The 19,267-nt window shown below is 40.6% G+C and overlaps 1 protein-coding gene across 3 annotated transcripts in view; it reads left to right on the top strand.

Annotated features, from left to right (window-relative positions):
• JADE2 (jade family PHD finger 2) overlaps positions 1–19,267 on the top strand; it is a 404,193-nt gene that overhangs the window by 287,643 nt on the left and 97,283 nt on the right. For all 3 annotated transcript variants that reach the window (XM_075856334.1, XM_075856333.1, XM_075856332.1), the window contains one exon: positions 3,565–3,681. In XM_075856334.1, coding sequence (XP_075712449.1) covers positions 3,565–3,681 — 117 coding nt within the window. The remainder of the gene's footprint in view (positions 1–3,564; positions 3,682–19,267) is intronic.

Here is a 19,267-nt window from a genome sequence, read left to right as displayed (position 1 = left end):
TGTTTTACTACTTTTGCGCAATATAAGCATATTTCATGGGGAAAAAAACATTTTTTTGTCATTTTTAGCCGTATGTGTGCTTGTTTTGTTGCAGGATGAGATGTCGTTTTTATTGACACCATTTTGGGGTACATGGGACCATGTACAACGTTTATCGTGTGGTTTAGCCACTTAGTGACCACCAATACGCCTTTTCACAGAGTTCACTACGGGTCCTTAGGATAGCCCGTCGCCTTTTCATGGCGACCCAGTCTAAGTCCTGCACGGGTGTCCCATGCAGACTGGAGACGGGGCTCGGCTATCTAATAACAGCCGGACTCCTTCTCCAACGGCCGCGATTGATGTTTACTTTGATAGCGACCGCAGCATTTAACTTGTTTACAGAGGAAGGGAGCTCCCTCTCTCACCCATCGGCGGCCTGCAAATGCATTTGTGGGCCTCCGATGGGGTGTCATTGCAGCCGGGGGCCTGATAAAAGCCCCCAGGTCTGCCCTGGATAAGCCTATTAGGACTTGCCAGATGCACGTCCTAATACATTGCCTGGCAGTTTTACACAGACAGGCAATATTGCTTTAGTATACTAGGTATACCAAAGCATTATCGCAGCGATCTAAAGATCACATTGTAAAGTCCCCTTGTGGGACTAAAAAAAAAAAGTAATGAATGTGAAATAAAAATTACAGTAAAAAAATAAATAATTTTTTTTTCCCACAAAAAGAGGTTTTATTTAGTAAAAGTGTAAAAAATAAATAAAAATACACATATATGGTATCACCACGACCATAATGACCCAAACAATAAAGCTAATATGGAATTTAAACCGCAAGTTGAACAGAGTAAAAAAAAAAGCATAAAACAATGGCGAAATTGCTATTTTTTTCCATTGCCCCCCAAAAAAGTCATAATAAAAGTTAATCAATAAGTCCCATGTACCACAAAACAGTACCAATCAAAACTACGTATTGTCCCGCAAAAAAACAAGTCCTCATATCACTACATTGATGGAAAAATAAAAAAATTACGGCTCTTGGAAAGCGACGATGCAAAGACAAATAATTTTAGTTCAAAAGTGTTTTTATTGTGCAGAAGTCGTAAAACATAAAAAACCTATACATATGTGGTATCGCCGTAATCGTATTGACCCATAGAATAAAGTTAATGTGTTATTTATGCCGCACAGTGAACGGAGTGAATTTAAAACACATGGAACTATGGCGGAATTTCAGGTTTTTTTTTCTATTCCCTCCAAAACAAAATTAATAAAAGTTAATCAAAACATATGTACCCCAAAATGGTGGCATTAAAAATTAGAACTAATTCCGCAAAAAGCAAGTCCTTATTACAGCTGTGTTGACGCAAAAATAGAAACGTTATGGCTTTTTGAATGCGACTATAGAAAAACGAAAAAAATAGCTTGGTTATTAGGGCCTAAAATAGGCTGGTCACTAAGGGGTGAAATAACGTATTAACTTTAGTTTTCAGGACGTCATAATCACAGCGATACACTTTATATGTATTTTTATGGAAAACTATTTTTGTGCCCTCCATATGTCAAACCCCTTAAATTCCACAGTTAGGGTATGTTCACACGCAGTGAGCAAAAACATCTGAAAATACGGAGACGTTTTTTTAACAACTCGCGTTTTTCGCTGTGTTTTTTACGGCCGTTTCTGGAGCTGTTTTTCAATGGAGTCAATGAAAAACGCCTCCAAAAACGTCCCAAGAAGTGTCCTGCACTTCTTTTGACGAGCCGTCATTTTACGAACCGTATTTTGAAAGCGGCGCGTAAAATAAAGGATCGTGGGAACAGAACATCGTAATTCCCATTGAAAGCAATGGGCAGATGTTTGTAGGCATATTAGGGGCGTTTTTTCAGGCGTAATTCGAGTCGTAAAATGCCCGAATTACATCTGAAAACAGTGCGTGTGAACATACCCTTATGGGTAGAGTTAGATAAAATGTGTTCTGTCCCCGATGGATCTTGTAATGCTCCCATGGATTAAAGGGTTTGTAAAAATAGCTACAAATATTCTAAAACCAAAAAAGAATCAGTACTCGCCTCTTATTTTCCCTGGCAATTCAGCTCTGAGGCCCTGAGGTCTTTGTTTACAAGCTGCCAGTTCGTGATCGCTGCAGCCAATCAGAGGCCTTAGCGGTCATGTGCCGTATTTCTGGCTTCACCACTCAGCACGTGACTGCTAAAGCCACTGATTAGCTTCAGCGATCACAAGCTAGACAATTGTAAACAAAGGCCAGGAGGTCCACTACTGCGTCAGCTCTGGATCTCCAGGGCAAAAAAGAGGTGAGTACTGATTCTATTTTGGTTTTTAGAATGTTTACAAGTTGGATTATTCCTTTAATCCCCAGGATTGTTCTTCTATGGAGGATTGACCAGATCTGGGTTCACATTTCCTGGCAGTGTGGGAGTCTTGCGTGGTTAAGCATCATATTTCCTCTAGCCACATGTCCCCGTTGGAGTCTGGGTGGTTGATGATCATATTTTTCTGGCCACATGTCCCCGCTTTTTGACAACCTGACTTTTCCACCTGGCCTCTCCGTTCATTAACTGGTACTGACGTGTTGGGGTCTGCTCTCCTTTAAGACTCAGAGGCCTGGTGTGAACTTTTCCTGCTTGGCCTATGATCAGTTGCTCTTTTTCATAAGCGTCACCTTCCCTGGGTAATCCTATTGAGCTACATTGTCTGATTTAATAATTTTCTACTTCACTATTCTATGGTGCCTAGGTAAATCTCCCGCATGTGCTAGATCCTCCTACATTGTTGAAACTCAGGTAGAGTTTCTGTTTTCCGTAAATGGAAGGAAGAATTAGGAGTAACCGTAGATCAGGATGATAGTCTTAAGGCTTGCATTTTTGCTTATGGTCTATCTTTGGCATCCCAGGTGAAGGCGAAGAATTAAAAGATTCTGATTAGGTGGTACTATTGTCCAGTTTATATACATCATATGTTCCCAGGAGTCTCTGATTCATGCTGTGCTGTGAGGTTGAAAGGGGCATGATGTTACATATTTGGTGGTGATGCCCTTTTATTCAGGCTTTCTGGGAGAAGATCCTTCATATTTACCATGAATTCTTGGGAAAGCAAATAGCAAGTAGTCTGCAGATCACCCTGCTTTTTTTTGATACTAGGTTTTTGGCCCAGGTCAAGAAAGGCCTTTTAAGTCACTTCTTAATGGCGCCAGGAGGGTGATTCCTTGACATTGGAGATCTACTGACGTGCCATCTCTCTCTGAATGGTTATCTGAGCTAAATATTATGCACATGGAGGAATTGGTTGCTGAGGAGCATGATCGCATTGAGGTTTTTCTTACATTTTGGTATCCTTGGATTGCGAATAGGGATTCCTCCGTGTTTGCTCTCTCCTGATCGCTGACTTTGTGTTAAGTGGCTATATTCTTTTATATATATATATATATATATATATAATGGGTAGCTTCCCCCTCCTTTTTTTTTTTATAAAATTAGATTATACATAATATAGTTATTTTTGTCATTTTTAATATTTCTTTGGATTTGTAAAACTTTGGTTCCTCCCCTCCTTGTAGGTCAGCATTGGTTGTCCAGAAAAGATGGAGCCTATTACGAAGATTTCACACATCCCACCAAGTCGATGGGCTTTGTTCTGCAGCCTGTGTAAAGAATGCACCGGTACTTGTATCCAGGTATGTCATTTTTAGCATTGTCTCTACCTTGCTGAGCTATGAGCCAGCAGGACACACATTTTGATGTCACACACAGGCAAGTGGATTTATTGTCACGTGTAAGGTCGACAAGCCTCAGGAATTGCTCAGTATCCCTTTGATGTATTTTGTACAGTGCTTGACAATGAGAAGATTGTGACACAACATCTCATTATTATATTGCTTTGCGTCATCTTTTGCAGCCAAGTTACAGTTTACAGATGCAGTTATTATACTGTCTAAGTTACTGGAGCCTGATAAAAGCCTTGAATATCTACATATTTGAGTAAAAAAAAATTCTATACAGGAAATGGAGCATGTAAGCAAAGAAATAATTAGTAGTTATACGTGAAAGCAAAACAAAAGAAGACAAAATAAGTCAGCACTAAGGCTTAATTAATAATAATTATGTTCACACTTTGGCTGAGGTTGTATGTGCATAGTGTACCAGTCATTGAGTTGGTTGACATGAGACCTCACAAGAGTAAAGCTATTCAGAGATACGAGTAAAAAGGGCCAAACTTGATGATTTTGATGGGATTGGCCAGCGAAGTCATGTATATGGGGGCCTTCCGACTGTCCCCGATGTCAGGGTAAAGAGGAACTGGGTACATTGAAATGCTTTTCCCTGTGGGAGATAAGTCATTGCCAGAGTTGTCTTGGCAGCAGATTATTCCCCTCACCGCATTGAAGTAAACATGCCCGACCTTAACATTTCTATTTATGGTGAAATTGGCAAAAATAGCTGTTGGCCGACATCTATCTGGTGTGTATGGCCAGCTTAAAGTTTCACAGTTGATTGAGGTGATTTTTCAGAATAGGCTGTCGTGTGTGTGTACATGAGGGAATACACTATATTTTACTATTATATGACTTGTATCCTGCACTTATCACTAGTTTTCCCGCTATGCTGGCTGTATTTCTAATACCGTATATGTCGGCGTATAAGACGACTGGGCGTATAAGACGACCCCCAACTTTTACCCTTAAAATATAGAATTTAAGATATACTCACCATTTCGTGCAGGAGCGCTTCACTATGGCCATCGGCGGCAGGACCCAGGACTCTCTGTCTCTTTGAACTCGCGCATGCGCAGATAAGCTGCTTCATCGCGCGAGATCTGAGAGGCAGGGAATGAGAGGAAAGGGCGGGCCAGAGCATCTTACAGAGATGTTCCCTGGCGGCTAATACCGGCTTCCCTCAGATCCGTGGCGGATTCCGTGCATCCCGGGAGCCTGTGTACCGGACTGCAGGCTCACAAGGTAACACACAACCTGTGTGTAGACAATATGTAGACTAGGGATGTCACGATACCAGAATTTGGACTTCGATACCGATACTTCGTTTAGTATTGCGATTTCGATACCAATTTCGATACTTTTGCCAACAGTAATAAAAAAAAAATTCTTCAGTTTTCTGATGTGAGGCGCGACGTGTGATGAATTTTGAACGCGCCTCACATTAATAGTAATTAATCCCATCATGTTTCTCAGTCATATTGGGTTAATGTGCGAGGTACATGATGGGGTTAATTACTATTAATGTGAGGAACATTGAGGGTAAATTCATCGCACCTCATGCCTCACATTAATAAGTGAATGAAAGCCGTGTTTATTTCATTTTTTTATTTTAATGTTTATTGTAAAAAAGGTGAAGGTGTATTTTTTTTAAAATTTAACGATACTTTGTTTTTACTTTATTTTTAAACTTTAATGTACTGACATATATCAGATATGTGCCAGTACATTAACCTGTGGACGGATAATACACAGGCAGTTGTTAGGACATACTTGGGTATGTCCTAACAACATGAAATATGGTAAGACAGCCCTGGGGTCCGTCATTAGACCCTGGGCTGTCTGCCCATATATGGTATGGCCCTCGATCGCGTCTCACTTTCCCCTGAATGCTGCAGTCAGCTGTGATCGCAGCATTCAGGGGAATAACGGCGGAGATGAGAGGTTTCTCTGATCTCCGCCGTTATAGCGCGGGGCTGCGGCTGTGTAATACAGCCATTGCCCCGCTCCTGACAGGAAGTGCGCGCGCGGTCAGCATGAGGTGATGCGGCCGGCGCTGCACTAATGAGCGGCAGTTCAGGCACTCAAGACAGAACATGGGGGTGTTTTGTAGCGCGCCCGCCATGTTCTGTCTCCAGTGCCGCCGCTCATTAGTGCAGCGCTGGCCGCATTGCATCATCCTGACCCCGCGAACTTATCATGACTCAGGAGCGGGGCTGTGGCTGAATTACACAGCCGCAGCCGCGCTCCCATACATTCATGTGTCACTATACTGAGCTGTGCGGCTGCAACGTGCATCCCTAATGTAGACAATATCCGGCATATAAGACGACCCCACACTTTTGACATTTTTTTAAGGGTGTAAAAAGTCGTCTTGTACGCCGATATATACGGTAGTTAGTTTTCCCTTGACTCTGAAACTAGCTGCTATGATATCCTATACACTGCACACAGAGAACAGAGGAAATCCTGCTTTCCTATCTCTATCACATATATAGAAGCAGCAGCATGGAGGACTAAAGTAAGATAAAACACTTACTAGAAGCAGCATCATCTGTGCTTGTCTGGCTTTCTCTTTCTCTGTACAGCTGCTCCACCTCCCCTCTTCATAGACCTCTATCTATCCACCTCATCGAATACAGATTTTACCAGTGAAATAAGAGTTTAGTGATAGTTCAAGAGGCAGTGGAGGGAAGTGAGGTATCTGATAAGTAGAGAAAGAGACATTTTTCTGTAATAAGGTTTATTCCAAAGTTTCTTATCACCGCTTGTACTATTGATTTATGGGATGGTAATTGAAACGATGGTTACACTTTAAGTTACATAGTACAGAAAAGAGATTCAGTGAAAGCTTCTAACAATATTGCTGCTCTTTTTTTTGTAGTAAAAGTGATGACAGAAGATTTATTTCTACAAAACTCGTGTGATCTTTTTGATTGAACGTCATGTTTTTGCAAGACTTACCAACTAGCCAGGGAGAGGCCATTTTTTACTTCTGCTGTGACACACTTTCTCCTCCGCTTACATTCCTAATGTAATGTCTTCTGGAGAACTTGTGGCATTCATGCAGTCGTTTAGCCTTGTTTTGTGGCATTCTTTCAGTGAAAAGGAACTTGTAGAGGGGTTTGAAGCATGGCCCAGTTTATATCCCATTTGCTCATTCGCTGCCTCATCCAGATATTAAAGCTTATGCTGCAATCTTGGAAATGTTTTAGTAGATCATATCTTTGTTTACAGGAGCAGATGTCTGTTGTGCTATGTTGTAATTATCTAGGATTGAGATTTCCTCTATAAATGCATGTTTTGCTGCCATTTCAAGTCCTGTCATCCTTTTCGCTGTATCTAAAATAGTTTATTTTATTACCACTTTATTATGGCTTTTAGTAGAAACCAGAAATTGTTGCTAAGTTTAACCCCTGCTTTGTCGGTTTCTCATAAGAACACTACGTCTTTCATTTAAGATACATTTCCACCTACTATATGAGTGAAAATGTAATAAATATTTCAGTGCCTATAGTGATTTTGTTACAGAGATATAATCTGGGGACTGCCATTTACATGTCGTCTATTAAAATGGAAAGTTTCTTTGGGGAGTATGTATCCTCTACGTATGGGCAAGTCTATGTAAATAAAAAATAGTTTACCATAATCACTGGTCTGGTGGTCACATCGCTTTCCCTACATAGTTGTACCTAAATCTGTCACCTTATATTATGCTTCCCTAGTTAAAGGGAGCTTGTCATGTAGAACATTAGGTCCTATCTGGAGGCAGCATGTTATAGAGCAGGAGCTGAGCAGAATGTTAGGCCATGTTCACACTGAGTTTTTTGCAGGCAAAAAATATCTGCCTCAAAATTTCATCCGGCCATTGAGCCCTGCGGGCAAATAACGCTGGGAAAAGCGTTTTCTCTGCCCCGAAGATAGGGCATGACACTTCTTTTTCCCACGAGTAGGTTTTACCGCTCGTGGGAAAAAACGCCTCCACCTCCCATTGAAATCAATGGGAGCCGTTTTTTGGCGTGGTTTCCGAATCCTAAATCGTGTAAAAAAAACTCTGTGTGAACTCCCCCTTATATAGTTTTGTTCAAAAAGATTCATCATAACTTGTAATTTATTCATTTAAATTCCTGCTCACGGTGGACTAAAAAGTCTAGTGGGCGGTCTCAACTACTGATTGACAGCCCTCCCTGTATGAGTGTGAATACAGAAAAAGCTGCCAATCACTCAGTAGGATGGCCTCTTAAGCTCAGAGTTAGTAGGATTTAAATCAATACATTATAGATTATTCAGTTCTGGTGATCATGTGAAGATATGTGCATGAAGACATAGGCATAAGTGACATGTATGAACTCAATATTTTTCTTTTTTTTTTTTAGGAGGTATTCAGGCACAAACTTTTAGCCACAAACATGATTTTTTTTTTATTAGTTTCTTAGAGGATGTTCGGCTTTGATGACAATTTGCATGAAGGGGGTCATGGGTGTAATGTGCTGGGTGGCATTTTCACAATCTGTCAGGTGTCTATTTTTAAAAAAATAATTCCAGTTTTATTTATCTCAAAAGTGTGAAAATTGCCACGAAACCCTGGTCCCCAAAGTGTGTGTGTGTCTTGAGCCTCATTGAGGACAGGGACTGATATGAATGTCTACAATTCTCTGTACTGCGCTGCGGAATATATTTGCGCAATATAAGCAGAAATATATAATTCTAAAATCATTCATGTAAATAGTTTTTTTTTTCTGGGTTCTCCTAATTTTCGGGACTAAAATTGGCCCGCGTGTGTGTATATATCTTCCTTATGCCGGGAAGAACGTGTATGAGCACCCCCAGGGATCAATGTTGCATAGTTGAGGAGGTTGAAAAGAAGACATAGGTCCATCAAATCCAACATATAATCCTTGATGCAGAGGAAGGAAGAAAAACCATGAGGTTGATGCCTGTTGCCCCATTAGGGGAAGAATTCCTCCCTGACTCCAAATATGGAGATCAGAATAAATGTACTGTCCACCAATATCCCCTGTCTTTTTCAGTAGCAGTTTTTCCCAGTGCTTTACTGCTTAATGCATAATTGTAGAATTTGTTTCCTCCACCCGAGTGCATAACCCTACATTTATCCACATTAAAGAGTAACTACATTTAACTTTTGATATGTCAGAGACATATAAAAAGATTGGATTGGTGGGGGTACAGGTTCTGAGACCCCAACCGCCGCTGAAACGAAGGTACAGAATCGCTGAGCGCCCTGCCCCTTCGGCTGTATTCGGCGCACTTTGTCAGGCTAAAGACGGCTCTCACAGTACATCCATGATAGCCGTCTTTAGCCTAACAGGAAGCACTCATCACAGCCGGAGATGCAGAGTGCTCAGCTGAGCGCTTCTGCGCCTTCCTTTCATCAATGGTGGAGGTCTAAGCACCCTGAACCCCACCGATCCAAACTTTGGATATGTCTCCATGACACAAATCAAAAGTTTGATGAAATTGTAGTTACTCTTTGAACTTTGCCATTGTGATTGAATGCATTTTCTGTAAAGCACTATGAAATGTGCTGGAGCTGTATGAGTAATGGAAAATATATAATGTTTGGAAAGTCTTCCCCTACTGAACAGTGACAGAGTACGCAATTCTAGATGAAAATCATTGAGTAGCATAGCTCTGAAGAAGTAGCCAACCACCTTCTTCAGTTTTCCTACCAGAAGATGATCATTGAGCCTCCCGTTCCCCCCTGTAATCGGCTGTTTATGGCAAGGACACAAGAATGTTATAGTTTGACAGGGCACCTACTAAAATCATGTGTCTGCCTCCTACAGTGCTCCAATACCAAGGATAACTCTTCTGTCAGCTAAACGTCAATTAATAAAACATTGACAACCCCGTTAAAGAAGCATTTTTATTTTCCTCCCTGTCCTTTTGAAAATGTAATGTAGACCTGTGCATTGACTTACCTTGTGCAGTATTTCACGGACACTCCGCTCCGTTCTGGGCTGCCGTGGGGTTATGTGATCTGTACATTTAAAACCCAAATCCAACAGCTTCTACTGTAGAAACGTGTTGTCAGTCTCTCAATGCAAGTCTATGATACTCACACAGAGGCTCTCATAGACTTCCATTGAGAACCTGACTTCTGATCCCTAGAGCAGGCGCTGTAGGATAAAAGGAGTCAGAATGCAGATTACATGACTTAACTGCTGCACGGAGCGATGGCCCCTGAAATACAGCATCAGGTAAATCAATAAACATGTCTACATTACACTGCATTGCATTTTCAAATGGTGAGGTTTGAAAAAAAAAAAAACACCCAGAGAGCTCCTTTAACTTAAAGAGACTCTGTCACCACATTATAAGTGCCCTGTCTCCTACATAAGGAGATCGGCGCTGTAATGTAGGTGACAGTAATGCTTTTTATTTAAAAAAAACTATCTTTTTTCACAACGTTAGGAGCGATTTTGGTTTATGCTAATGAGCTTTCTTAATGCCCAAGTGGGCGTACTTTTACTTTCAACCAAGTGGGCGTTGTACAGAGGAGTGCATGACGCTGACCAATCGGCATCATGCACTCCTCTCCATTCATTTACACTGCACTAGCGATATAGATATATCGCTATGTGCAGCCTCATACACAAACCCTAACATTACTACAGTGTCCTGATAATGAATACACATGACCATCCAGCCTGGACGTCATGTGTACTCAGAATCCTGACACTTCTGACTCTTTTTTTGTGAGATTTACAGCAATGGATACGAAATCTCGCGAGATCACGGAGCTAAACGAGATTTGGTTTCACTTGCCGGAATCTCACAAAAAAAGAGTCAGAAGTGTCAGGATTCTGAGTACACATGACGTCCAGGCTGGATTTCATGTGTATTCATTATCCGGACACTGTAGTAATGTTAGGGTTTGTGTATGAGGCTGCACATAGCGATATTTCTATATCGCTAGTGCAGTGTAAATGAATGGAGAGGAGTGCATGATGCCGATTGGTCAGCGTCATGCACTCCTCTGTACAACGCCCACTTGGTCGAAAGTAAAAGTACGCCCACTTGGGCATTAAGAAAGCTCATTAGCATAAACCAAAATCGCTCCTAACGTTGTGAAAAAAGATCGTTTTTTAAAATAAAAAGCATTACTGTCCCCTACATTACAGCGCCCATCTCCTTATGTAGGAGACAGGGCACTTATAATGTGGTGACAGAGTCTCTTTAAGGACTTTGAGGTGGTATGTTATATAATAGTTGTGGTCAACCCAGCAGATTGTGGGGACCTTAAAAAGGATCTGTCACCAGATTTCACAATACAAACTGCATTCATTATTATTAGATCTCTCAGACCTATGAGACTGATGTACTTACTTTGAAAATATATGCTGGAATGTCTGTATAATCCTTTCTCAACATTTTTCTGCTTGATATTTAAATGAGTATTTATGAGACCAAATATATGCATAATGTCATCTCAATCTCCTCCCACCTAGAGCTGACAAGATCCTATCCGTGTTCCTCCTTCCCTGCACAATGCTAAAATCTGGCACATGTTCAGTACTAGCTGCAGTCTCCCTGGCTCTGCAGTAAGAGAACCTGTCTTCCAGCAGCAGTTTTAGTGTGGAATTACACCTTCTAACTCCATATTCTGCTTTCTTTTACTGTAGAGCAAGGAAAACCGCAGCTTGTACTAAGTATCTGCAAGATTTCAGCATGGTGCGGGATAGGAGGGACACTGATAGGAGGTTGTCAGCTCTAAATGGGAGAAGATTGAGATGACATCATGCATATACTTTAATATCCGGCAAGAAAACTTTGAGGAAGGATTATACAGGCATTCTTACATTGATTTTCAAAGTTAGAACACCAGCTTCATCAGGTCTATGAGATCTTTTTAATAATGTATGCAGTTTGTATTGTGAAATCTGGTGACAGATACTCCTTAAATGCGACCATTGACTCCATCAAGGGCATGCAAATATGACTTCTTCAGCTGTATTATGTTTAGCTTATGACCAAATACATATGGAAGGAAACAAAGGCAATACAAATAGGCATCTTAAAAAACACCCATACATAGATATATGTACATGTAGAATAGCTCTTCTGTTCTTTATGGTCAAAACTGCATCACCATTATCCTTGGAATGGCAGCTGCATCGTATGAATTTACCTTCTCGTGGGGCCCAGGGCGCCACACGTCACACAGAGGCATGTGAGGGGCAACTGCGGCCCCGGTATGGCATTTAGGCGTCACTGTTGTAGAGATTTCAGTTTTTATTAAGTAATTTCTCAGTGATTGGTAAGTATATACTCCCTTACAGTCAGTTTGCTAGTTCTAGAGCAAGCAAATGCAACAGCACAGTGAATAAATATTTTGCTAGGAATTTTTATGTCAGAGGATTTTCGTGGAAGGATAATATATGATTTATTCATATGAGTCACTGGCAGCTTCATGGCTTGTTCCAGCCTCCCCCTGGTTTGCAGATGTACTTGCTCATCTAATCTTAAGAAGCAAAATAATAGCTATCCAGAGTACAGACATGTTCATAACCTACATTTTACTACACTTGAGTGAGCATGTCAATTGGACAGCAATTGTATACATCAGCGTGAATGCTAGGGGCTGGTACTTACATAAAATATGTGCAACCACACGGACCCGATCTGCTGAGCTTTAAAATATGAATCATCTTGAAGGTATTATGATGTTGTTTTTCCATTGCCTTTATTTAACTATGAGAAGTGGAATTTGTAAAGGTTGTTGGAAATTCCATGTGTGATTATAGCTAAATGAATTATCTATTAACCACTAATTAGCCCACTAATGTCAAACACGACTTTTCTAAATGCCGTAGGAGGTCCCATAAGAATAGTGTTCTAAAGAAATTCTGCCAAACGAGGGAAAGGTGAAATCTTTAAAAATATCTATTTCCTGTGGTCTTCTTTTGCAATTCAATCTTTGAATATTTCTAAAAGATAATGAGTAAAAGAAGAAATATTGAAAGAGATGCATGCATATTTCAAAGTGATTGGGATGTACAATCAAATTATTTAAAAGAACACTCAACCTAGAAATGAATGATAAAAGTAAACATGAGATATATTTGCCCCCACCGCTGGTCAATCTTTAGGATCTATCTGAAACAAACAGTCTTGTCGAAATCCTGCAGAGAACACAGTGGTTAAGCTGGCCATACACAGTATACAGGTGGTATAAGACTGGATGTGAAGCTGGGAGCCTATTAGTGACGTATGCCACTGTCAGGTTTTCTTTGTAACTTCTTGGACCACAACATACATGAATATTTCAATGGTTATTTATTAGTCAAAACACCATAGCAGGAACGTTTCGGCCTGTATAAACAGTGAGGCCTTTCTCAAGCATTCTTCTTTGTGTGTATACTGTCAGGTATTTGTCACAGCCTACATTTAACATATTCTATATACGTTGGGAGCTTTTCATGGAGTGTACTCTAAACCAAGGTCAGAAAACAGGATGTGAACAGGGACTTGCTTCTGTTTTTGATAGATTGTTATTGTAAAACACTACCTGCTGATGTTTCATAGTGTTTTGTTCAGAATGCGGATAATATAAGACCTCTTAAACCACCTTATTCCACCATCGGAGGCATTGAAATTGTCCAAATTCGATTAGGTAAACAGTAACAATTTAACCCCTTAGTGACTACCAATACGCCTTTTGACGGCGGTCACTAAGAGGCCTTAGGCAAGGCCGCCGCTATCCTAAGTCCTGCATAGGTGTCCCATGCAGGCTGGAGCGGGTGCTCGGCTGTCTGATGACAGCCGGGCTCCTGCTCCAACGGTAGCGATCAAACTTTACTTCGATTGTGGCCGCTTAACCCCTTAAATACTGCGGTCAATAGTGACCCGATGAAATCGCAGGTCTCATGGCAGCCGGGTGCCTATTAAAGGTCCCCAGGCCTGCCCTGGTTATATGCGTATTAGGCCGTGCCAGAGGCACATCCTAATAGATTGCCTGTCCGTTTTACTCTAACACGCAGTAATGCTCTGGTATACGAAGTATACCAAAGCATTATATCTGCGATCTAAAGATCGCATAGTGAAGTCCCCTAGTGGGAATAAAAAAAAATAAGTAGTAAATGTAAAAATAACATTTTTTAATAAAGATTACAGTTAGAAAAATGGTTTTCTTTTTTTTTTATTTATTAAAAAGTGGTTTTATTTAGTAAAAATGTAAATGAAAAAGGCAAAATACTATGGCGGAATTGCAATTTTTTTCCATTGCCCCCCCAAAAAAGTAGCAATAAAAGTTAATCAATAAGTCCCATGTATCCCCAAAAAGTACCAATGACACCTGCGAGAAAATGACCTGGCATTTCTGATCCTTGGTTTATATAAGGACAGGAGATTTAGTCTGTGTTTTCATGGAGCGCTTTGCTACAATCCATGCAACAATAACCAATCATAGCCGCAGTTATATGTCAATGCTGAAAATGTCATTTCCATTAGATCCAACCAATATGTAACCCACCAAAATATTTGTGATCGCCGTCATTGCTTTTAAGCAGATCACAACATTCCAAATGAATAATACTGCATTGTTTATATTGTAAATTTGAGTTAGGACCAAAATGTTACTGTGTAAACGACCATAGGCGTTTTTAGGTTGTAGCACATTTTGTTATGATATTTGTGACGGGCGATCACGCTTTTAAGTGTTGCTGTGGTTTTCATCTGTATTGTAATGTATAACGGAGAATCCCTATGCATGTTATAATCATTTTTTTAACTGATAATTTATAGGAAGTTGACCTGTCAAAAAGCATCCTGTGAATGAACATTCTTCACATCATAATTATTTATTCAGAATGTTTTGTTTTGCAGTGCAGCTAATAAGAATCGGCAGCTATTATATACGGAGGGTAAAATGGTGGTACCCGTAGAAATAGACGAAGCTGATCTACCTTTCCTACATATATGCAATGCTCAATGAGCGCTAATTTGTTGTCCTCTATCTAATCTATAGATCTCGATCAGACGTGCATAACATGCTGATTGAAGGAGGTTGCATGCGGCCTCCTTTGCCTTTCTTATGTGGCCCACAGCAGGGGAACTAATACTCCAGTTTAATGTCCTTGCCGCAGAGGAGCATAAACCAATAGCATCAGCAATTAGGTTAGTGCCACATCGTGACGTGTTCCGTGCAGAACTCCTGTCTCCATTGCTGATTCCTTGATGTTCTCACTTGATCCACCTTCAATACCGTGGGGTATAGAAACAAAACCACATAGCCACATTTCCACATAAAAGGGGTTGTCCCATGATTCAATGTTGCGTTTCTCTATAAGATCAAACAAAACATAAAAATTTCTCAATTGGAATCTTTTAAAAAAAATTCTCCTATATCTAGATATTTGCTGTTACAGACCTATTATGGCTCTTACTGATGTTTTTTTTTTACATTTCCTTCTCAGAAAGTCCATCTAAAGTGTCCAGTGCTGGTGGTCACACAAGCGCAGTCCCACCACATGGATCCTCTGGTACAGGTGCATCAGAGTGATCCTAAAAGCACGTTCTACTCACCAGCACTGAATACATCAGGTGGATGTTCTGAGCGGGAATAAAAAGAACGGTAGGGGGCGCCGTAACAAGTATGTAACGTCAATATCTAGACCAGCGACTCTCAACCTTGTTGTTATGGGGGAACCCCTGAAAAAATATCAGATGCTTGGTGTAGGGGCCGGTAACGCCTTCAACACTTCTTGCCCACTGCTATAAAGTGTATATGTTGAATGCTTTGCTCTCAATAAGTTGGCTGAAATGAGTTTGTCATCTCTACTGTAAAGGTTAGGTCATGTTCACACAGCAGATTTTCACGCATATTTCAGCAAAAAAGAAAGGGATCATGAAGATATTAACTCCTGTGTTCTCTGCAACATTTCTACAAGATATTTTATTTCTGGAACATGCAGAAAATCCTACAAACTGTTTACTCTATTGTCTGCGAGTTAGATGCAAGCAATACAAAGGTATGTAAGTGCATGGTTTTAAAAAGCCTACCATATTCTGGTACTCGTTTGGTAGGCAAATATTACCTGACCGATTCCCTTTTATGACAGTTTGTGGGAATTTCTCATCCTACTGTTTTGAGATTGGACAGAGAGCGTATATAATCAGACCCCTACATTTATTGTGCCCATCCCTCTCCCATCTCTTCCTTGGTGTAGGATAAGGCTAATGATGTTTTCCCTCAATTCTAAACTCCACCAGCTGTTCCTCTTGTGGGAAACATGGACTTTCCACCAGCCAACACAGCACAGAAGCTGTTTATATGGTGTTATTGTATCACATAGAGTAATATTTCCCAAACATGTTTTTCTGGAACCCTGGAGTTCCTCTGAACAAGATCAGGGGTTCCCAGAAGACCGCAGCAGCATGAGCAGTCACTTCTACAATATTTCAGCTTTGTAGATGTTTGGCCAAGCAGTCAACAGATTTCGGCCCAAATATAGAATTACAGGATACTTTTTTCGTGCCTACACTAATCTACACCAAGGAGGTGTGGGAGTAGGGGTTCCCTGGGACTGAAAACAATTTTCAAGGGCTGCCCCTTAATAATAAGGTTGGGAATTGCTGACATACTCCCCACAGCCAATTTCTCCAAAACGACGTGAGACTGATAAATTTATGTACTTATTTCATAACACCTAATTTTTGAATGATCGTTTTGTTTATGGAAAAAATGACTACATATTGATGTCTGTTGTGTTTTTTTTGTTGTCAACAGAGAGATTTTTTGGTTTATAGCAGCTAGTGAGGACTACACAATTGTTATTTAGACCTCGTTCACATCTGCGTTTGCGGCTCCATTAGGGCTCTCCATCGCAGGTACAGCCGAGAATAACGGAAAGAATAGCGCAGCAAGCTTCGCTTTTATTTCCAGTATAACCACGGAAACCTGACTGAACCCATTAAAGTCAATGGGTTCCATTGGGCGCTGGTGATGTCTGTGGTGCAACGGAACCGTCGCTCCCGTTTTTACCTTATTCTGCAGAACAATGGAATGCAGAACGTTGGTGTGAAACCAGCCTTAGACTCTGATAAATAAACAAATAGAAGTGTGATTTCCTGACTGTTTTTATTATAAAGGTCCAATAATCCTTGGGTCTGTGCCGTGTTGGGGCCATAGAGGAATAGCGTTGATGGAGGCAGTGAAGAAACTTCAGGTTGGAATCACATGTCGCTGTACATGTCCTATATGGCAGACAAATGTTCACACTTCGATCTGTAACACACACTGCACTGGTGCCGCAAGGTTTTCTTGAAGACATGTTGAATGGGAGCCAATTGTGATTTTAATAAACCTTTCCGCATCTCTGGTGAAGTCCGCAATAGAAGCCTGTACAACATTTGGGAACCTTTAAAATAGTGCCTGCCGAGATTGTATTTTATTTTAATAATCTAGTAATGCGATTGTATTTTATTTTAATAATATAGTAATACAGAACCAGTCTCTGGTGCAACAATAATGGCCGATGGGAATAGGTTGCTGCCAAATGTTTCAACTACAAATACATACATATGTAGCAATTATCATCCTGACTGTTTCTACCCGAGTCTTCTAGGATATTGAATATCATTTCCCTACCCAGGTGTTCTGCTACAATAGACCTCAGCTTTTTATTTGGACTTTTTTTCTATATACGAGGCTTTATTGTTTGCTTTGCAGCACCCGACATACAAAGTATCTCATTGCTGTTTCATCCAGCCACTTCGATGCAGTTTTAAATATATGCCTCTTTTTATTGCGACCTGAAACATTAGACCTTGTACTGCAGAATCCCTGCTGAACGTGTAAATGTGATAATGAGATATTAGAAGGATATTGTGACAGAACCACAAGCTGGGGTAAGCATCCATCTGAGCTCAAACCTGAAATCATGTGCGACGAATGTGGAAGGTTAAGTTCACACTAGCGTTGGTTTACGTTTAGCTCTCTTCCGTTAGGGTATGTGCACACGTAGTGACCAAAAACGTCTGAAAATCCAGAGCTGTTTTCAAGGGAAAACAGACCCTGCTTTTCAGACGTTTTTTGACCAACTCGCATTTTTCGCTGCGTTTTTCGCGCCGTTTTCGCGGCGTTTTTTACGTCCGTTTTTGGAGCTGTTTTCATTGGAGTCTATGAGAAAACAGCTCCAAAAACGTCCAAAGAAGTGTCCTGCACTTCTTTTGACCAGGCTGTATTTTTACGCGTCGTCGTTTGACAGCTGTCAAACGACGACGCGTAAATAACAGGTCGTCTGCACAGTACGTCGGCAAACCCATTCAAATGAATGGGCAGATGTTTGCCGACGTATTGTAGCCCTATTTTCAGACGTAAAACGAGGCATATTACGCCTCGTTTACGTCTGAAAATAGGTCGTGTGAACTCAGCCTTAGAGCGGATCCAAACGCTAAACGGAAAGCAGCGGTTCCGTTAGAACTACCATTGATTTCAGTTTGTTTCCGTTTTTTTATTTATTTATTTATTTTTTTGAAGGAAGCAAAAGTGCAGCCTTTGTTTCCGTGAAAAAAACAAAAACCTAGGGAACGAAGACAAACGGAAAGCAACTGAAACAAAAGAATTACTATTGAAATCAATGGTAATTCTAACGGAACCGTTGCGTTCCGTTAAATGATTCGATCTTCTCTTCCTCTGACGGATGAGAGGTAAACGTATACTAACTGTAGTGTGAACTAAGCCTAAGAAGCAGTTAAAATATATACGCTGCTCCATCTGCATGCTGCCATTAGTGATTATAAACGACTAGTATAAAGAATATGTTTGGTGTGTAATTCCTGGCATATATGCCGGAATTATACCACTGATGTATGCAACTGTATGTCCTACAGTTGTATATACTGCACAAATCATTTTTTTTCAAAAGCACCACTTCCCAATCCAGTTGTTTAAAAAGATGTATCATACTTTTGACAATACATCATACTTTTGACAATACTGTTTCTATGTATCCTGTATACGTAGAAGCTGTATCGTTCTGTCTTCCCTCAGTGCAGCTGAACCGACGGCTTGGCTGCGATCGGGTCCTGCGTGTCTCTGACACACACAATCCAGCTAATAACAATCTCATCTAAGTTATGAGGTGGATCCTGTGTGTCAGAGACAGGCAAGTCCCGATCTCAGCCGAGCCATGAGTGCAGCTGAACTGACGGAATCGGCTGAGACAGAACGATACAGCTTCAATGTATACAGCATACATAGAAACTGTATCAGCAAAAGTGAAATTTTTTAAAAAGTCACTTTGAACGTTTTTGAAAATACATAAAACAGTGATGTCTTCAGAAAAATTCCTTTCAAAGGTGTACATAGCCTTTAAGAGCTTACTCCATTACAAAACAGTATGCAGTAGGAAAATAGGCTCTATATAGTGGTGCCTACAGGCAGAAAGAATTTTATAATTCATCTCTTTGACTATGCAGAGGATCTGGAGCTTTTGATCACAACAAAGGTTATATTCGGAAATTATTTAGCAGAGAATTGTGGACCTAAAAACAACATAATGGTTCAAATGTGGACACTCACTAA

The sequence above is a fragment of the Rhinoderma darwinii genome, chromosome 3, assembly GCF_050947455.1.
Source record: "Rhinoderma darwinii isolate aRhiDar2 chromosome 3, aRhiDar2.hap1, whole genome shotgun sequence".
NCBI classification, from domain to species: domain Eukaryota; kingdom Metazoa; phylum Chordata; class Amphibia; order Anura; family Rhinodermatidae; genus Rhinoderma; species Rhinoderma darwinii.
The sequence above is the reverse complement of the archived record's forward strand: the minus strand, read 5'-3'. Positions and strand labels throughout refer to the sequence as shown.